A 13,845-nucleotide genomic window follows, 5' to 3' on the forward strand; every position below is an offset into this window, starting at 1 on the left:
ATTTAGTTACACAGGTCCCATTGAAATTGATGTGAAAAGTTATTATGATTAGATTAAATTCGTTGGAAACTAAGTGCTTATTTAGGCTGGATCCAAGTATTAGCTTGCTATAACAGAAAATATAATTTGAAAATTTCAGGACCTGTATTACCAGTCCTATTCACAAGTGGGAGTGATGTTTGCTTCCATCCCAAATTTCAACGATTTTTACATTGAACTGGATGGCAATAACATGGGAGTTGAATGTTTACGCCTCTTAAATGAAATTATTGCAGATTTTGATGAGGTAAGCATTCTTTCATTCAGTCTGCCTTTTCAGGAATACTTGTGTAAGCTCCTCATCATGTTGAGAAGGTCACACTCTTAACAATTATCTCTCAGTTTACAGTTCATTCTAATTGAGTTGGCATTACCAAGTGATCCAGGCAAAAACGGAAATGTTCCTAGTTTTATGAAGACAGAAAATTATTCATAATTAGGCCAAACTAACTATCATCTTAGCTTCTGATTGAAGGGGCATACATTGACCCCCCTTCTCCATTGGGGACCCTTTTCTCCAGCCAAGCCTCCTCAATGATTCAGTAGCTGACCAAGTCAGAGAGAGATCACATTATGTACCATTTTTTATTCCATACTGTCCTAAACACCATTTTGGCTGTACCCAAGCTGTAATATTTTATCTGCCTGCCAAAGTGTTCCTCCCTCTTAGTGCAAATTGGTATCTCCCAGAGTAGCACAGGATCCAGCCAGGCAGAAACACCACTACAACATTCTGGTAGGGAAGGAATTTGGGTTTATATAGCATGGCGGGTCAGATATTCTTTGCTGCAGTTATTAAACTGTTTCTACATCCCCCCAGACTTCCTTGTAGCAAGCTGGTAAAGCAAAAGTTAGAATCATAGAATCATAGAATCATAGAGTTGGAAGAGACCACAAGGGCCATCCAGTCCAACCCCCTGCCAAGCAGGAAACACCATCAAAGCATTCCTGACAGATGGCTGTCAAGCCTCTGCTTAAAGACCTCCAAAGAAGGAGACTCCACCACACTCCTTGGCAGCAAATTCCACTGCCGAACAGCTCTTACTGTCAGGAAGTTCTTCCTAATGTTTAGGTGGAATTTTCTTTCTTGTAGTTTGAATCCGTTGCTCCGTGTCCGCTTCTCTGGAGCAGCAGAAAACAACCGTTCTCCCTCCTCTATATGACATCCTTTTATATATTTGAACATGGTTATCATATCACCCCTTAACCTTCTCTTCTCCAGGCTAAACATACCCAGCTCCCTAAGCCGTTCCTCATAAGGCATCGTTTCCAGGCCTTTGACCATTTTGGTTGCCCTCTTCTGGACACGTTCCAGCTTATCAGTATCCTTCTTGAACTGTGGTGCCCAGAACTGGACACAATACTCCAGGTGAGGTCTGACCAGAGCAGAATACAGTGGTACTATTACTTCCCTTGATCTAGATGCTATACTCCTATTGATGCAGCCCAGAATTGCATTGGCTTTTTTAGCTGCTGCATCACACTGCTGACTCATGTCAAGTTTGTGGTCAACCAAAACTCCTAGATCCTTTTCACATGTACTGCTCTCAAGCCAGGTGTCTCCCATCCTGTATTTGTGCCTTTCATTTTTTTTGCCCAAGTGTAGTACTTTACATTTCTCCTTGTTAAAATTCATCTTGTTTGCTTTGGCCCAGTTGTCTAATCTGTTAAGGTCATTCTGAAGTGTGATCCTGTCCTCTGGGGTGTTAGCCACCCCTCCCAATTTGGTGTCATCTGCAAACTTGCTCAGGATTCCCTCAAGCCCATCATCCAAGTCATTGATAAAGATGTTGAACAAGACTGGGCCCAAGACAGAACCCTGTGGCACCCCACTAGTCACTACTCTCCAGGATGAGGAGGAGCCATTGATGAGCACCCTTTGGGTTCGGTCAGTAAGCCAGCTACAAATCCACTGAATGGTAGCATTGTCTAGCCCACATTTTACCAGCTTCTTTACAAGAATACCATGGGGCACTTTGTCAAAGGCCTTGCTGAAATCAAGATAGGCTACATCCACAGCGTTCCCTTCATCTACCAGGCTTGTAATTCTGTCAAAAAATGAGATCAGATTAGTCTGACATGACTTATTTTTCAGGAACCCATGCTGACTTTTAGTGATCACAGAGTTTCTTTCTAGGTGCTCACAGACTGTTTGCTTAATGATCTGCTCTAGAATCTTTCCTGGTATTGATGTCAGGCTGACTGGGCGGTAATTGTTTGGGTCCTCTCTTTTCCCCTTTTTGAAAATAGGGACAACATTTGCCCTCCTCCAGTCTGCTGGAACTTCGCCTGTTCTCCAGGAATTTTCAAAGATTATTGCCAGTGGTTCTGAAATCACCTCTGCCAGTTCTTTTAATACTCTTGGATGTAGTTCATCTGGCCCTGGAGACTTGAATACATCTAAACTAGCCAAGTATTCTTGTACTACCTCCTTACTTATTCTGGGCTGTGTTTCCCCTGCTGAATCATCTGCTCCATATTCTTCAGGTCGGGCGTTTTTTTCTTTCTTGGAGAAGACTGAGGCAAAGAAGGCATTGAGGAGTTCTGCCCTTTCTCTGTCCCCTGTTTGCATTTCACCATCTTCTCCTCTGAGTGACCCCACTGTTTCCTTGTTTTTCCTTTTGCTACGGACATACCCATAAAAGCCCTTTTTGTTGCTTTTAACCTCTCTGGCGAGCCTGAGTTCATTCTGTGCTTTAGCTTTTCTGACTTTGTCTCTACACGTGCTGGCTATATGTTTGAATTCCTCTCTGGAGATTTCCCCCCTTTTCCATTTTTTGTACATATCCCTTTTAAATCTTAACTCAGTCAAAAGTTCTTTAGATAGCCAGCCTGGCTTCTTTAGGCACCTTCCATGTTTCCGTCTCATTGGTATTGCCTGAAGTTGTGCTTTTAATATCTCCCTTTTAACAAACTCCCAACCATCATGAACTCCCTTCCCTTTTAGTATTACTGTCCATGGGATTTCACCCAGCGTTTCCCTAAGTTTTCTGAAGTCGGCTTTCTTAAAGTCTAGAATTTGGACCTTAGTATGCTTGGTTGCTCCTTTCCGCTGGATAATAAACTCCAGAAGAGCATGGTCACTCCCACCTAATGATCCTGCCACTTCTACCCCACTAACCAAGTCATCACTATTGGTTAGGACCAGATCTAAAATGGCTGATCCTCTTGTTGCTTCTCCCACTTTCTGGACAATGAAGTTGTCTGCAAGGCCAGTGAGGAATCTGTTCGACCTTATGCTCTTGGCTGAGTTTGACATCCAACAAATATCAGGATAGTTGAAATCCCCCATTACTACTATCTCACTTCCTTTGGAATGCTTGGCCATCTGTTCCAGGAAGGCATCATCTGTGTCCTCAGTTTGGCTTGGGGATCTATAGTAAACTCCCACAATGAGATCACTGTTGTTTTTCTCTCCCTTAATTTTGACCCAGATACTCTCAATTTGGCTTTGAAGTTTTAAATCCTGGATCTCTTCACAGGTATACATATCCCTAACATATAAAGCTACTCCTCCTCCTTTCCTGTTTGGTCTATTTCTCTTAAATAGATTGTATCCCTCTATTACTACATTCCAGTCATGAGACTCATCCCACCAGGTTTCAGTGATGCCTATTATGTCATATTTAGTTTGCTGTACCAAGAGCTCAAGTTCATCTTGTTTATTTCCCATGCTCTGTGCATTAGTATACAGACATTGAAGACCGTTGATCATTCCCCCATGTCTCTTATTTAAGGATATTTTCGTCCCACCACTAGGTCTGCATGCTGCTTGCTCCATTTGGTCCTTGACATTCGGATGATCATCTTCAGCATTTGATAGACTCCTACCTTCAGGACCACTGTCTCCCTCCCCCACATAAGTCAGTTTAAAGCCCTCCTGATGAGGTTTTTGAGTTTCGTGGCAAAAACATTCCTCCCAACTTTTGTGAGGTGCAGTCCATCACTTGCCAGAAGTCCATCTTCAAGAAACTGCAGACCGTGATCTAGGAATCCAAACCGTTCCTGTTTGCACCATTTGCGAAGCCAGTTGTTCACTTCCCCTATTTTTCCCTCTCTCCCTGGGCCATGTCGTTCAACTGGGAGGACAGAAGAGATGACAATTTGTGCATCTAATTGCTTCAACTTCCTGCCCAGAGCCTCATAATCATTTTTGATCTTCTGTAAGCTATGGCTTGCAGTGTCATTGGTTCCCACATGCACCAAAAGGAAGGGGTATTTGTCGGTGGGTTTTATGATTCCTTGCAGCCGTTCTGTTACATCTTTGATCTTGGCCCCAGGTAGACAGCACACCTCTCGAGACATCTTGTCAGGCCCACAGATTACTGCTTCTGTACCCCTCAGTAGGGAATCCCCAATCACCACTACTCGCCTCTTCATAGGCTTGGTTGGGATTCTTCCATGTGCTGTCCCTTCCAAGGTTACCTGCATATTCCCAGAGGACTGACTTGGTTGCTCGTCTTCATATTCCTCATCAACTGTGATGAGGGAGAGATCCTCAGGTGGAGTCTGTTTCTCGTCTTCCATGAGCACGATTAATTGTAAGATTAATTGTGCAGTAAAAAATAACAAATTCTTACAATTTAGGCCTATTACAAATCACATCAGGATATTGAAAATCTTATCAGGTATCTTGAAAATGACCTAGCGTCTCATTATGAGCTCACTTAAGTCCTTAAGAAATTAGTTGTAAATGTGAGACAGCACAAAGGCTTGGAAATGATACACAAAACTTTTCTTTCTTGCCTAAAATATTATGTAATGTTTAACAGTTTTATGTTTTAAACAAAGCTTATGGACAAAGAATATTATAAAGACATTGAAAAAATCAAGACGATTGGCAGCACATACATGGCAGCTGTGGGACTTGTACCAACTACTGGCACCAAGGTAATGTGTTTTTACTTCTTCATGCCTTCTCTAAGCGTTTTCACAAATGATGCTAAGAATGCTATTAGAACTCATTTAGGCTGGTATACTTTTATACTAACGGATTGCTCAGATTTAGGAAACCGGAAACAGGAAGCAAGGCAGGAAGCCTCTCTTGGAGAATTCATAGGTCTGTTTGGCCTGTGAGTTTTTCAACAGAGACCTGTTCCAGTTCAGGAGGCTACAAGATTTCCCCTAAGAACCTGAGGTTTTATATGGTGCTGCTGTCCAAAGGAAATGAGGGCAATGGCCTGGTCCGAGTGCACAGTGTTCAGATAGACTCAGAGCAGCTTCTTCCACCCTGAATATTTGATGGTCCCCTTCCAAAAGTTGGCCAAACCCTTCAGATACCAGCCAGAAAAGAGTGAGACTGTCCTGAACTATTTGAGACCTTTCTCGGTAAATATCCTCAAAATCCTTCCCTTAGTTCCCTCTGAGGATTTGGGGGTTCTCAATTAATGGTGTATTTTTTCAGTGGTACCACTAATATTGGAAACCCACGAACTCTTTGAGAGTAATAATAGCATTAAATGGTGAAAATAAACACAACTCCACGAATGTAACACCTAACAAGCTATTAGGCTCCATTTGGGATGCATCTCACTTAATCTTATGATTGTGGAGTATCATTAATAGATATCCTCACAAGAAGATATAACTGTTAATGGCTACTAGCCATGAGGCCTGTGTACTCTCTCCGTTGGCAGGGAGTTCAATGGTCACCAGGTGAAAAGATCAGGAAGGGGCATTATGGGGACCTGCAGCAGCAGCAGCAGCAGCAGCAGCAGCAGCAGCAGCAGCAGCAGCAGCAGCAGCAATTCCTCCAGTCAAAGTGGTTGAGTCGGCCCCTGTGGGGTGAGGCAGTCTAGCTGTTGGTAAATCAGGCCTCTATGTGTGGGGCCCATGGCCACCATCCTTATCCATAGTGGGGCAGGTCTTGTGGAACAGGAAGGGGTTCTCAAGCCATCTGGAGGTCTCAGAGAAAATGTTGTTAAGACAGACACTTTGTATGATTTTTCAAAAATAGTAATGTGCTTCTTGTTTATTTTTTTGTTTTAAAATGTGCTTTTAACTTAATAGCTTATTGTGTTTTAAGCCACTTGATTTCACTTCAGAGAATGACAGGGAAAGCACATGAACAAATAAATAATGTCTAACCTTTTTTTATAAAAAAAATCTAGGCAAAGAAATCAGTTTATTCCCATCTCAGTACACTGGCTGATTTTGCAGTAGAAATGTTTGATGTTCTCGATGAAATTAACTATCAGTCTTACAATGACTTCGTTCTTCGGGTTGGTAAGTCATATTTTTCAGGAATTAGGGGTTGAGTGGTTGGTTTTGTAGCATGCCCTTGATGATGTTTTAGTGGTGAATTTATACTGGACCACCCACACTCACTGTTGCTGTATTTGTTGTTCTGCAATGCTCCCCCTCTTTTTGAGCCTGATAAGACGACTGGGCGTAAAAGACGACCCTCAACTTTTCCAGTTAAAATATAGAGTTTGGGATATACTCGTCGTATAAGAAATACGACCTGGAGTATAAGACGACCCCCAACTTTTGAGAAGATTTTCCTGGGTTAAAAAGTAGTCTTATACGCAGGAATATACAGTAATTGTGGTATGAAAAGTGACAGGACATAAATGTACTTCTGACAAAGCAGTATGGCCACCCTGAAACTTTTACAGGAGCAATTGGTTTTGAAAGAGTGATTTTATATTGATCATGAATGCTCAATAAAAATGATGTCTGGGTGGGCCCTAATTCTGTATGGCTGCTGTTGCTGGGGCTGATGCCAGAATTCACGGCAGAGGTGTACAAACAGAAGAACTTTTGAAATAATATTGAAGTGTTATGCAGCACAATCTAAACTATGTTCTTTTGCATGTCTAGACTCCTGGGAAACAATCCTACACAGCTTTGGGTGTGCATGAGTTTATAAATCTGTAATATAAACAAGCTACTGATAATTTAATTGGAAACAAGGAAGGGAAAATTAGAAGAAAATCACTTCTCAGAACAGGAATTTCAGACTTAGTCACATGGCTGGGACAGGGATCCAGAGATAGGGAGAAGTTCACAAGCAGCAAAGAAAGGGGCATCACTTAGAAACATCTTAAAAAACATTAAGCCGTTCAGAATTGCTTTTCAATAAACAAATTCCCTAGATGCTCTCTTATTAAATGCTTTGAAGACCTGGCTTTTTAAGATATTAGGTTCTCATTGAAGAAGCACCAGACACGAATCCGCTCTCATGTCATTTCCCTCCCTCTGCTACAGCCACCACCCTCTGTTAGTCGCATGACAATGCCACTCACAAATGGATACCCAGCGCAGCAGAGGCAGTTGCTAGATGGGGCAGAAGCCGTGCTCTGGCCTCCCTCTGCTGCTTATTGGCCAGGAGGGAGAGGCGGTAGTGAGGTCAGCCCCCCCCCCCCAATGCAGACACACCAGAAGGACCATCCCAAGTGGGAGAATAGGGGCATTTGATGGCTTTTGAAACGTGTTGGTGGGAAGGAGGTATTGGTCTGCTTGGGGGGGGGGGGTTGTGTCATGAATTATGTGTTTTGTGATTCCATTTTGTTTTGTTCTTATGTTGTGAACTGCACTGTGATCTTCAGAAGGGAAGTACACAAATTTAAATAATAATAATAATAATAATAATAATAATAATAATGTGACATGAATTGTCATTCACAAGTGACAAGAAATGAGATTCTGACAAAGCATCAGAAAGAACTTTCTGACGGTAGGAGCTCTTAAACAGTGGAACAGACTCCCTTGAGAGGTGGTGGACCCTCCTCCCTTTGAGGCTTTGAAGCAGAGGCTGGAGGGCCACCTGTCATGGATGCTTTAGTTGAGATTCCTGATTGCAGAGGGTTAGACTAGAGGACCCTCAGGGTCCCTTCCAACTCTACGATGCTATGATTCTACCTGTAGCTATCAAAGTGACAGCTTAATTGTGTGAATAAACAATTTGTGGTATCAAAATATGTATAGTAATTTACGGCACCAAATGATGTCTCTGTCTGTCCCAGAATCTATGGCCAAGCTCCTGGAAGGTGTGAAATAGTAGCAAAGAAAATGCCTGTGAGCATGTGCCATTTCATTTACCCTCTCCAGGTTCGGTCTACTTAGGAGTAAGTAGCTCAGCTTCCAGTCTGATGGTTTATCTTCTAAGAAATCTTGAGCCTTAGCACATCTTATTAAAAAAACACTGCAGGAAAGGGAAGTGTACAAATGGGGAACATTCTGTTTAGCACCGGCTATGCTTTGTAGATATATGAAATAGATATTGGAGCAAACATTAAATAAAGGAATGGCCACTGTTCCCTTTCCAGGTATTAACGTGGGCCCTGTAGTGGCTGGGGTCATTGGTGCCAGAAGGCCGCAGTATGATATCTGGGGTAACACTGTAAATGTTGCCAGTAGAATGGATAGTACTGGAGTGCAAGGTAAAATTCAGGTGAGTGTTTTCATAATCCTTCAAAACTACATCAGTCTATATCAGGCATCCCCAAACTTCGGCCCTCCAGATGTTCTGGACTACAATTCCCATCATCCTTGACCACTGGTCCTGTTAGCTAGGGATCATGGGAGTTGTAGGCCAAAACATCTGGAGGGCCGCAGTTTGGGGATGCCTGGTCTATATAGAAGAGCTAAACAGTGGCTTCCTTTTCAGGCTACTTGTGAGGTTCCACTGTTAGGAGTCATACTACTTACAAGTAGGACCCTGGCCAGAGACACATGCCCGACTGGCATGTCCTCTCCCACCTGGTTAATCATTTGGGAGCTTCAAAAGCTTTCTTCTGTCTGAACATCACAGCAACTGATGCCAACAGACATCAGCACACTCAGGGATCTGCAGAGTGTTCGCAGTTTGCGTTACAGACCCCAGCAACTCAGCATTTGGCTAATCTACTTCATTTACATATAAACACCACAGAGCATTGCAACATGGCTCCCTCTCTAGCATCAGACAGCAAAAAGAAAGAACAAAGGACAATAATAATAATAATATTATAATAATTTATTATTTATACCCCGCCCATCTGGCTGGGTTTCCCCAGCCACTCTGGGCGGCTTCCAACCGAATATTAAAACAGTACAGCATTAAACATTAAAAACTTCCCTAAACAGGGCCGCCTTCAGTTGTCTTCTAAGAGTAAAATAGTTACTTATTGCCTTGACATCTGCTGGGGGGGTGTTCCACAGGACGGGTGCCACTACCGAGAAGGCTGGTTCCCTGTAACCTCACTTCTCGCAATGAGGGAACCTCCAGAAGGCCCTCGGTGCTGGATCTCAATAGTCACACTTCACAGAACACAGTAACACAAACATCCTGTCTCCGTCACGTCCCACTCTGTGGAATGAAAACATACAGCGTCATGTGATAAACAACAATCCCATGACTGCAGACGCGGGGAATGAATCTCCAACAACCTCTCCCAATTCATGAACTGTGTTGCAGTCATCAGTGTAACTGCAACAACCATACATATGTCATACATACAGTATACCCCTATATAGCCCGTTCCACCCTTGGAACTACCTGCAACTGGCCTGGCCTTGGGCCTTACCATCTTGCACTTCTGACTAGTCTTGGCGCCATAGCCCTTCTGACTATCAGGAAGTCTCACACTTGGCTTTGTTGGAACTTGAACCCTAGCCGTGTTCCTTTCTGAGGAATCAGTGTTAGCACACATGGCCTTTGGATGCGATTTAGCTTCCTTCTCCAAGGAAACAGCCTTTGGGTGTGGTTTCCCGTCCCTTGAGGACAAACCCTGTACCCCTTTCAAGACTTTGGGCTCCAAGACCTGTGTCGAGCCACTAACCACAGCTAAATCTGCAACAGCTATCTTAGCAAACTCCTGAGCATACCAGGCAGGCATTTCACCCCTCCTGATCTGCGCATCTGGCGCATCTCCTCCACTTTATCAGTGGAACTCACCTCAGTGTTAGCATCAGCAGCAGAGCCTTCTGCAGTGGGGTAGCCTTGGAAAATACCCTTGTTTCACTGCTCTCAACAGCTTTAGTGAGCAACATCAGCTTGGTATGAGGCCTTAGTACTCTGTACAAGCCTCCATACCACAGGAAGAATCTATGCTCCCTGCCTCTTTTTCCGGGTTTATCTTGTCACAGTTCCCATCAGAAAACTTTTCTGACACTGACTCTGTTTCTTTACCATCAGAAACATTGTCACCAATAGGGTGCCTTTCTAGGATACCCATACTGTCTCCCCCGTTGCTTTGTCCTCGAACACATTTAGAACACCTGCCCATCTTCGTGTTAGGCACCAGCAATCTGGGAGCTTCATGCTTACAACCTGCATGAAAAACATGGTTGACAGACAAAACATTACATGTCTTTTGAACCATTCCACCACCCCCTATGTTTACATTATAACATAGCAAGAACAAGCCATTTACACAATAAACATCATAATGCAAAATGTCGCTCTCGTTCTTCTGGATGGTTGCGTTCTGTTTACAGCCTGAAATAGAACAGTCGCACTGCGTCAGCTGGAATGCCATCCACATGCTGCGATTCCGACCTGGAATGAAAAACACGTTAAACAACAAAACACGTTTCAGTTCCACTGGTCCAGGTGCTATGCACCTTCTTCTTTTTTTATTCAATTTTTATTCAATTTTCTTTTTCTATCATTACATACATCTCATATTCATACCATTTATATTACATTCCCTCTCCCCTCCCCTCCTGGGCTTCCCCCAACTTCCACTTCTGCTTTGTTTTTCCCTTATTACACACTGCTGTTTCTTAAAAAATACACTATATTATTTCTTTATCTTCTACATATTTTTTGTTAGTAAAGGTGTGAGTGTTTAAATCCTGCCATCAAGTTTGGAAGAGAAATAACATCCTTGGAAGTACATTCATTTTTATAGTTGCAATTCTTCCCATTAGAGAGAGATTCATCCTATTCCATATTTCCAAATTTCTTTTAATTTCATGCCAAGTTTTTTACATAATTATCTTTTAAAATGTTTATATTTTTTTGTTGTTAGCCATACTCCTAGATACTTTGCTTTTTTGTATGCTTCTATCCCTACCATCTCTATTATTTCTTTCCTTTCCGATTCTTTAGGGGTTTTTTTAATAGCAATTTGGTTTTGCTTTTATTTCATTTAAATCCTGCCACTTGACCAAACTCTTGTATTATATTCATTACTTTTGGGAGAGCATTTTTTGGATCTTCCACAGTTATTACCAAATCATCCGTGAATGCTTTCAATTTATGCTCATTTTTCTTTACTTTTATTCTTACTAATTCTCTATCTCCTCTTATTCTTCTTGTCAGAACTTCCAGTACCAGAACGAACAACAGTGGTGACAATGGACATCCTTGTCTTGTTCCTTTTTGGATATTGCATTCATCCGTTATCACCCGATTTACAATTATTTTTGCATTTTGTTCTGAATAAACAGCTTGCATTCCCCTATTGAAGTTTACTCCAAACCCCATCTCCTCTATCACCTTCCTCATGAAGCTCCAAGAAACATTATCAAATGCTTTTTCTTCATCTATAAACATTAATGCTGCTTTTCCCCTCATTTCTCACTTCCAGGTGTTCTATAATATTCAGTACATTTCAAATATTATCTTTAATTTGTCTGCCTGGAAGGAATCCAGATTGATCATGATGAATAAAATCTTTTCGAATTTTTAAAATCATTTTGGCCAAACAAATGCAAACAATTTGTAATCATTGTTTAATAATGAAATCAGCCTATAATTTTTTACCAATGTTACATCTGAATCCTGTTTTGGTATCAAAGTTATATAGGCCTCTTTCCATGTTTCCCAGACTTCCCCCGTTTTCAAGGCCTCATTCATAGTATCTTTCAAAGGGTTCACAAGGTGCTCACTCAGTTTTTTGTAATATTTGACTGTTATTCCATCTGGCCCTGGGGACTTCCCTACCCTTGTTTGGTTTATTGCTTCAATTACTTCTTGGGATAAAATTTTCATATTTAATATCCTCATTTGCTCCTCTGTTATCTTTGGTAGCTTACTATTTTTAACATAATCTTCTATCATCGTGAAATTTTCTGGTCTTTTTTACCTTTTGCTTTCTCAGTTGTTCTGCTGTTAAGCTTTATCCGAGTCACATAATTGTTTTGTTCACTTTTTCGCAATTGCCGTGCCAAAAGTTTCCCTGGTTTATTAGCATTTTCAAAAAAAAAATCTGTTTTGTTTTCTTAATTTTCCATGCTATATCCTCATTAATTACCGTAGCATGTTGTGATTGCAATAATTTTATCGCCTGTTTTGCTGTTTCTTTATTTGGTACTCTTATTAAGTTCTTTTTCCTTTTCTGCTATTTTATTTAAGATCTCCTTTTCTTCCCTCTTATCTTCTTTTTAATTGAATTTAGTTGGATGACTAGGCCTCTCATCACCACCTTGCTAGCACCCCAGACTATTTAGAGTTTAGTTTCATTATTCAAATTTTGTTCAAAATATTCTCTTACTGTATTTTTTATCTTTTCCCAAAAAACTTTGTCATCCAATATTTCTTCATTCAGTCTCCATCGAAAGGTGGACTTTTTGTGAGTGTCTTTTTGTATTTCCATAATTATAGAATTATGATCTGACAATGTTCTTGGATCTATTTCAATTTTTTTAAATTCTTGACTCCAATTCCTTAGAAACCCAAACCGCATCTAGTCTGGCACTGCTTCCATGAACATGAGAGGAAAAAGTGAACTGTTTTTCAAACAGGTGCTTAACTCTGCAGATATCCATCAATTTTACTGTTTCTATCATTTCAAAAAAAGTTTTGGGAAGCCTACCTTCTTTCGTGTCTTTTTTCTTGATCGCCCTATCCTTCTCTAGTGATGGGACTCCATTAAGGTCCCCCATCACTATCATTTTCTCATCTGCAAAATCTAGTAATTCTGTTTCTAACTCTTGGAGGGGGGGAATGATTTATTCTCATTTGGCGCATAGATCCTTACCAAAATTATTTTTCCTCATGGAACTTTAATTCGGACCATCAATTTTCTCCTCTTCTCATCCTTTTGAATTAATTGTGGTTCAAGTGCATGTTTTATGTACAAAGCAATTCCACGTTTTTGAAAATGTCTGATGCAATATATTGACTCCCTAATCTCTTATTAATCAAAATTTTCATAGAATCATAGAGTCATAGAGTTGGAAGAGACCACAGGGGCCATCCAGTGCCAAGCAGGTAACACCATCAAAGTATTCTTGACATATGGCTGTCAAGTGTCTGCTTAAAGACCTTCAAAGAAGGAGACTCCACCACACTCCTTGGCAGCAAATTCCACTGCAGAACAGCTCTTACTGTCAGGAAGTTCTTCCTAATGTTGAGGTGGAATCTTCTTTCTTGTAGTTTGAATCCATTGCTCCATGTCCGCTTCTCTGGAGCAGCAGAAAACAACCTTTCTCCCTCCTATAAATGACATCCTTTTATATATTTGAACATGGCTATCATATCACCCCTTAACCTTCTCTTCTCCAGGCTAAACATACCCAGCTCCCTAAGCCATTCCTCATAAGGCATCGTTTCCAGGCCTTTGACCATTTTGGTTGCCCTCCTCTGGACACATTCCAGCTTGTCTGTATCCTTCTTGAACTGTGGTGCACAGAAATGGACACAGTACTCCAGGTGAGGTCTGACCAGAGCAGAATACAGTGGTACTATTACTTCCCTTGATCTAGATGCTATACTCCTGCTGATGCAGCCCAGAATTGCATTGGCTTTTTTAGCTGCTACATCACACTGCTGACTCATGTCAAGTTTGTGGTCTACAAAGTTTGTGGTCACATGTACTGCTCTCAAGCCAGGTGTCTCCCATCCTGTATTTGTGCCTTTCATTTTTTGTTGCC

The 13,845-nt window shown here is 41.5% G+C and overlaps 1 protein-coding gene across 3 annotated transcripts in view; it reads left to right on the top strand.

The window, feature by feature from the left end:
* The window catches only part of ADCY1 (adenylate cyclase 1), a 171,867-nt gene that overhangs the window by 143,646 nt on the left and 14,376 nt on the right, over window positions 1-13,845 (top strand). For 2 of the 3 annotated variants that reach the window (XR_009558355.1, XM_035101384.2), the window contains exons 16-19: window positions 140-286; window positions 4,831-4,929; window positions 6,150-6,264; window positions 8,310-8,434. Coding sequence is in view for 2 of the 3 variants with exons in the window: in XM_035101384.2 (XP_034957275.1) it covers window positions 140-286; window positions 4,831-4,929; window positions 6,150-6,264; window positions 8,310-8,434 (486 nt within the window). In the remaining variant the exon portion in view is untranslated. Of the gene's footprint in view, window positions 1-139; window positions 287-4,811; window positions 4,930-6,149; window positions 6,265-8,309; window positions 8,435-13,845 lie in introns of those variants that run through there. The other variant, XM_060280537.1, reaches the window with a different exon arrangement.

Source organism: Zootoca vivipara, chromosome 12, assembly GCF_963506605.1.
Source record: "Zootoca vivipara chromosome 12, rZooViv1.1, whole genome shotgun sequence".
NCBI classification, from domain to species: domain Eukaryota; kingdom Metazoa; phylum Chordata; class Lepidosauria; order Squamata; family Lacertidae; genus Zootoca; species Zootoca vivipara.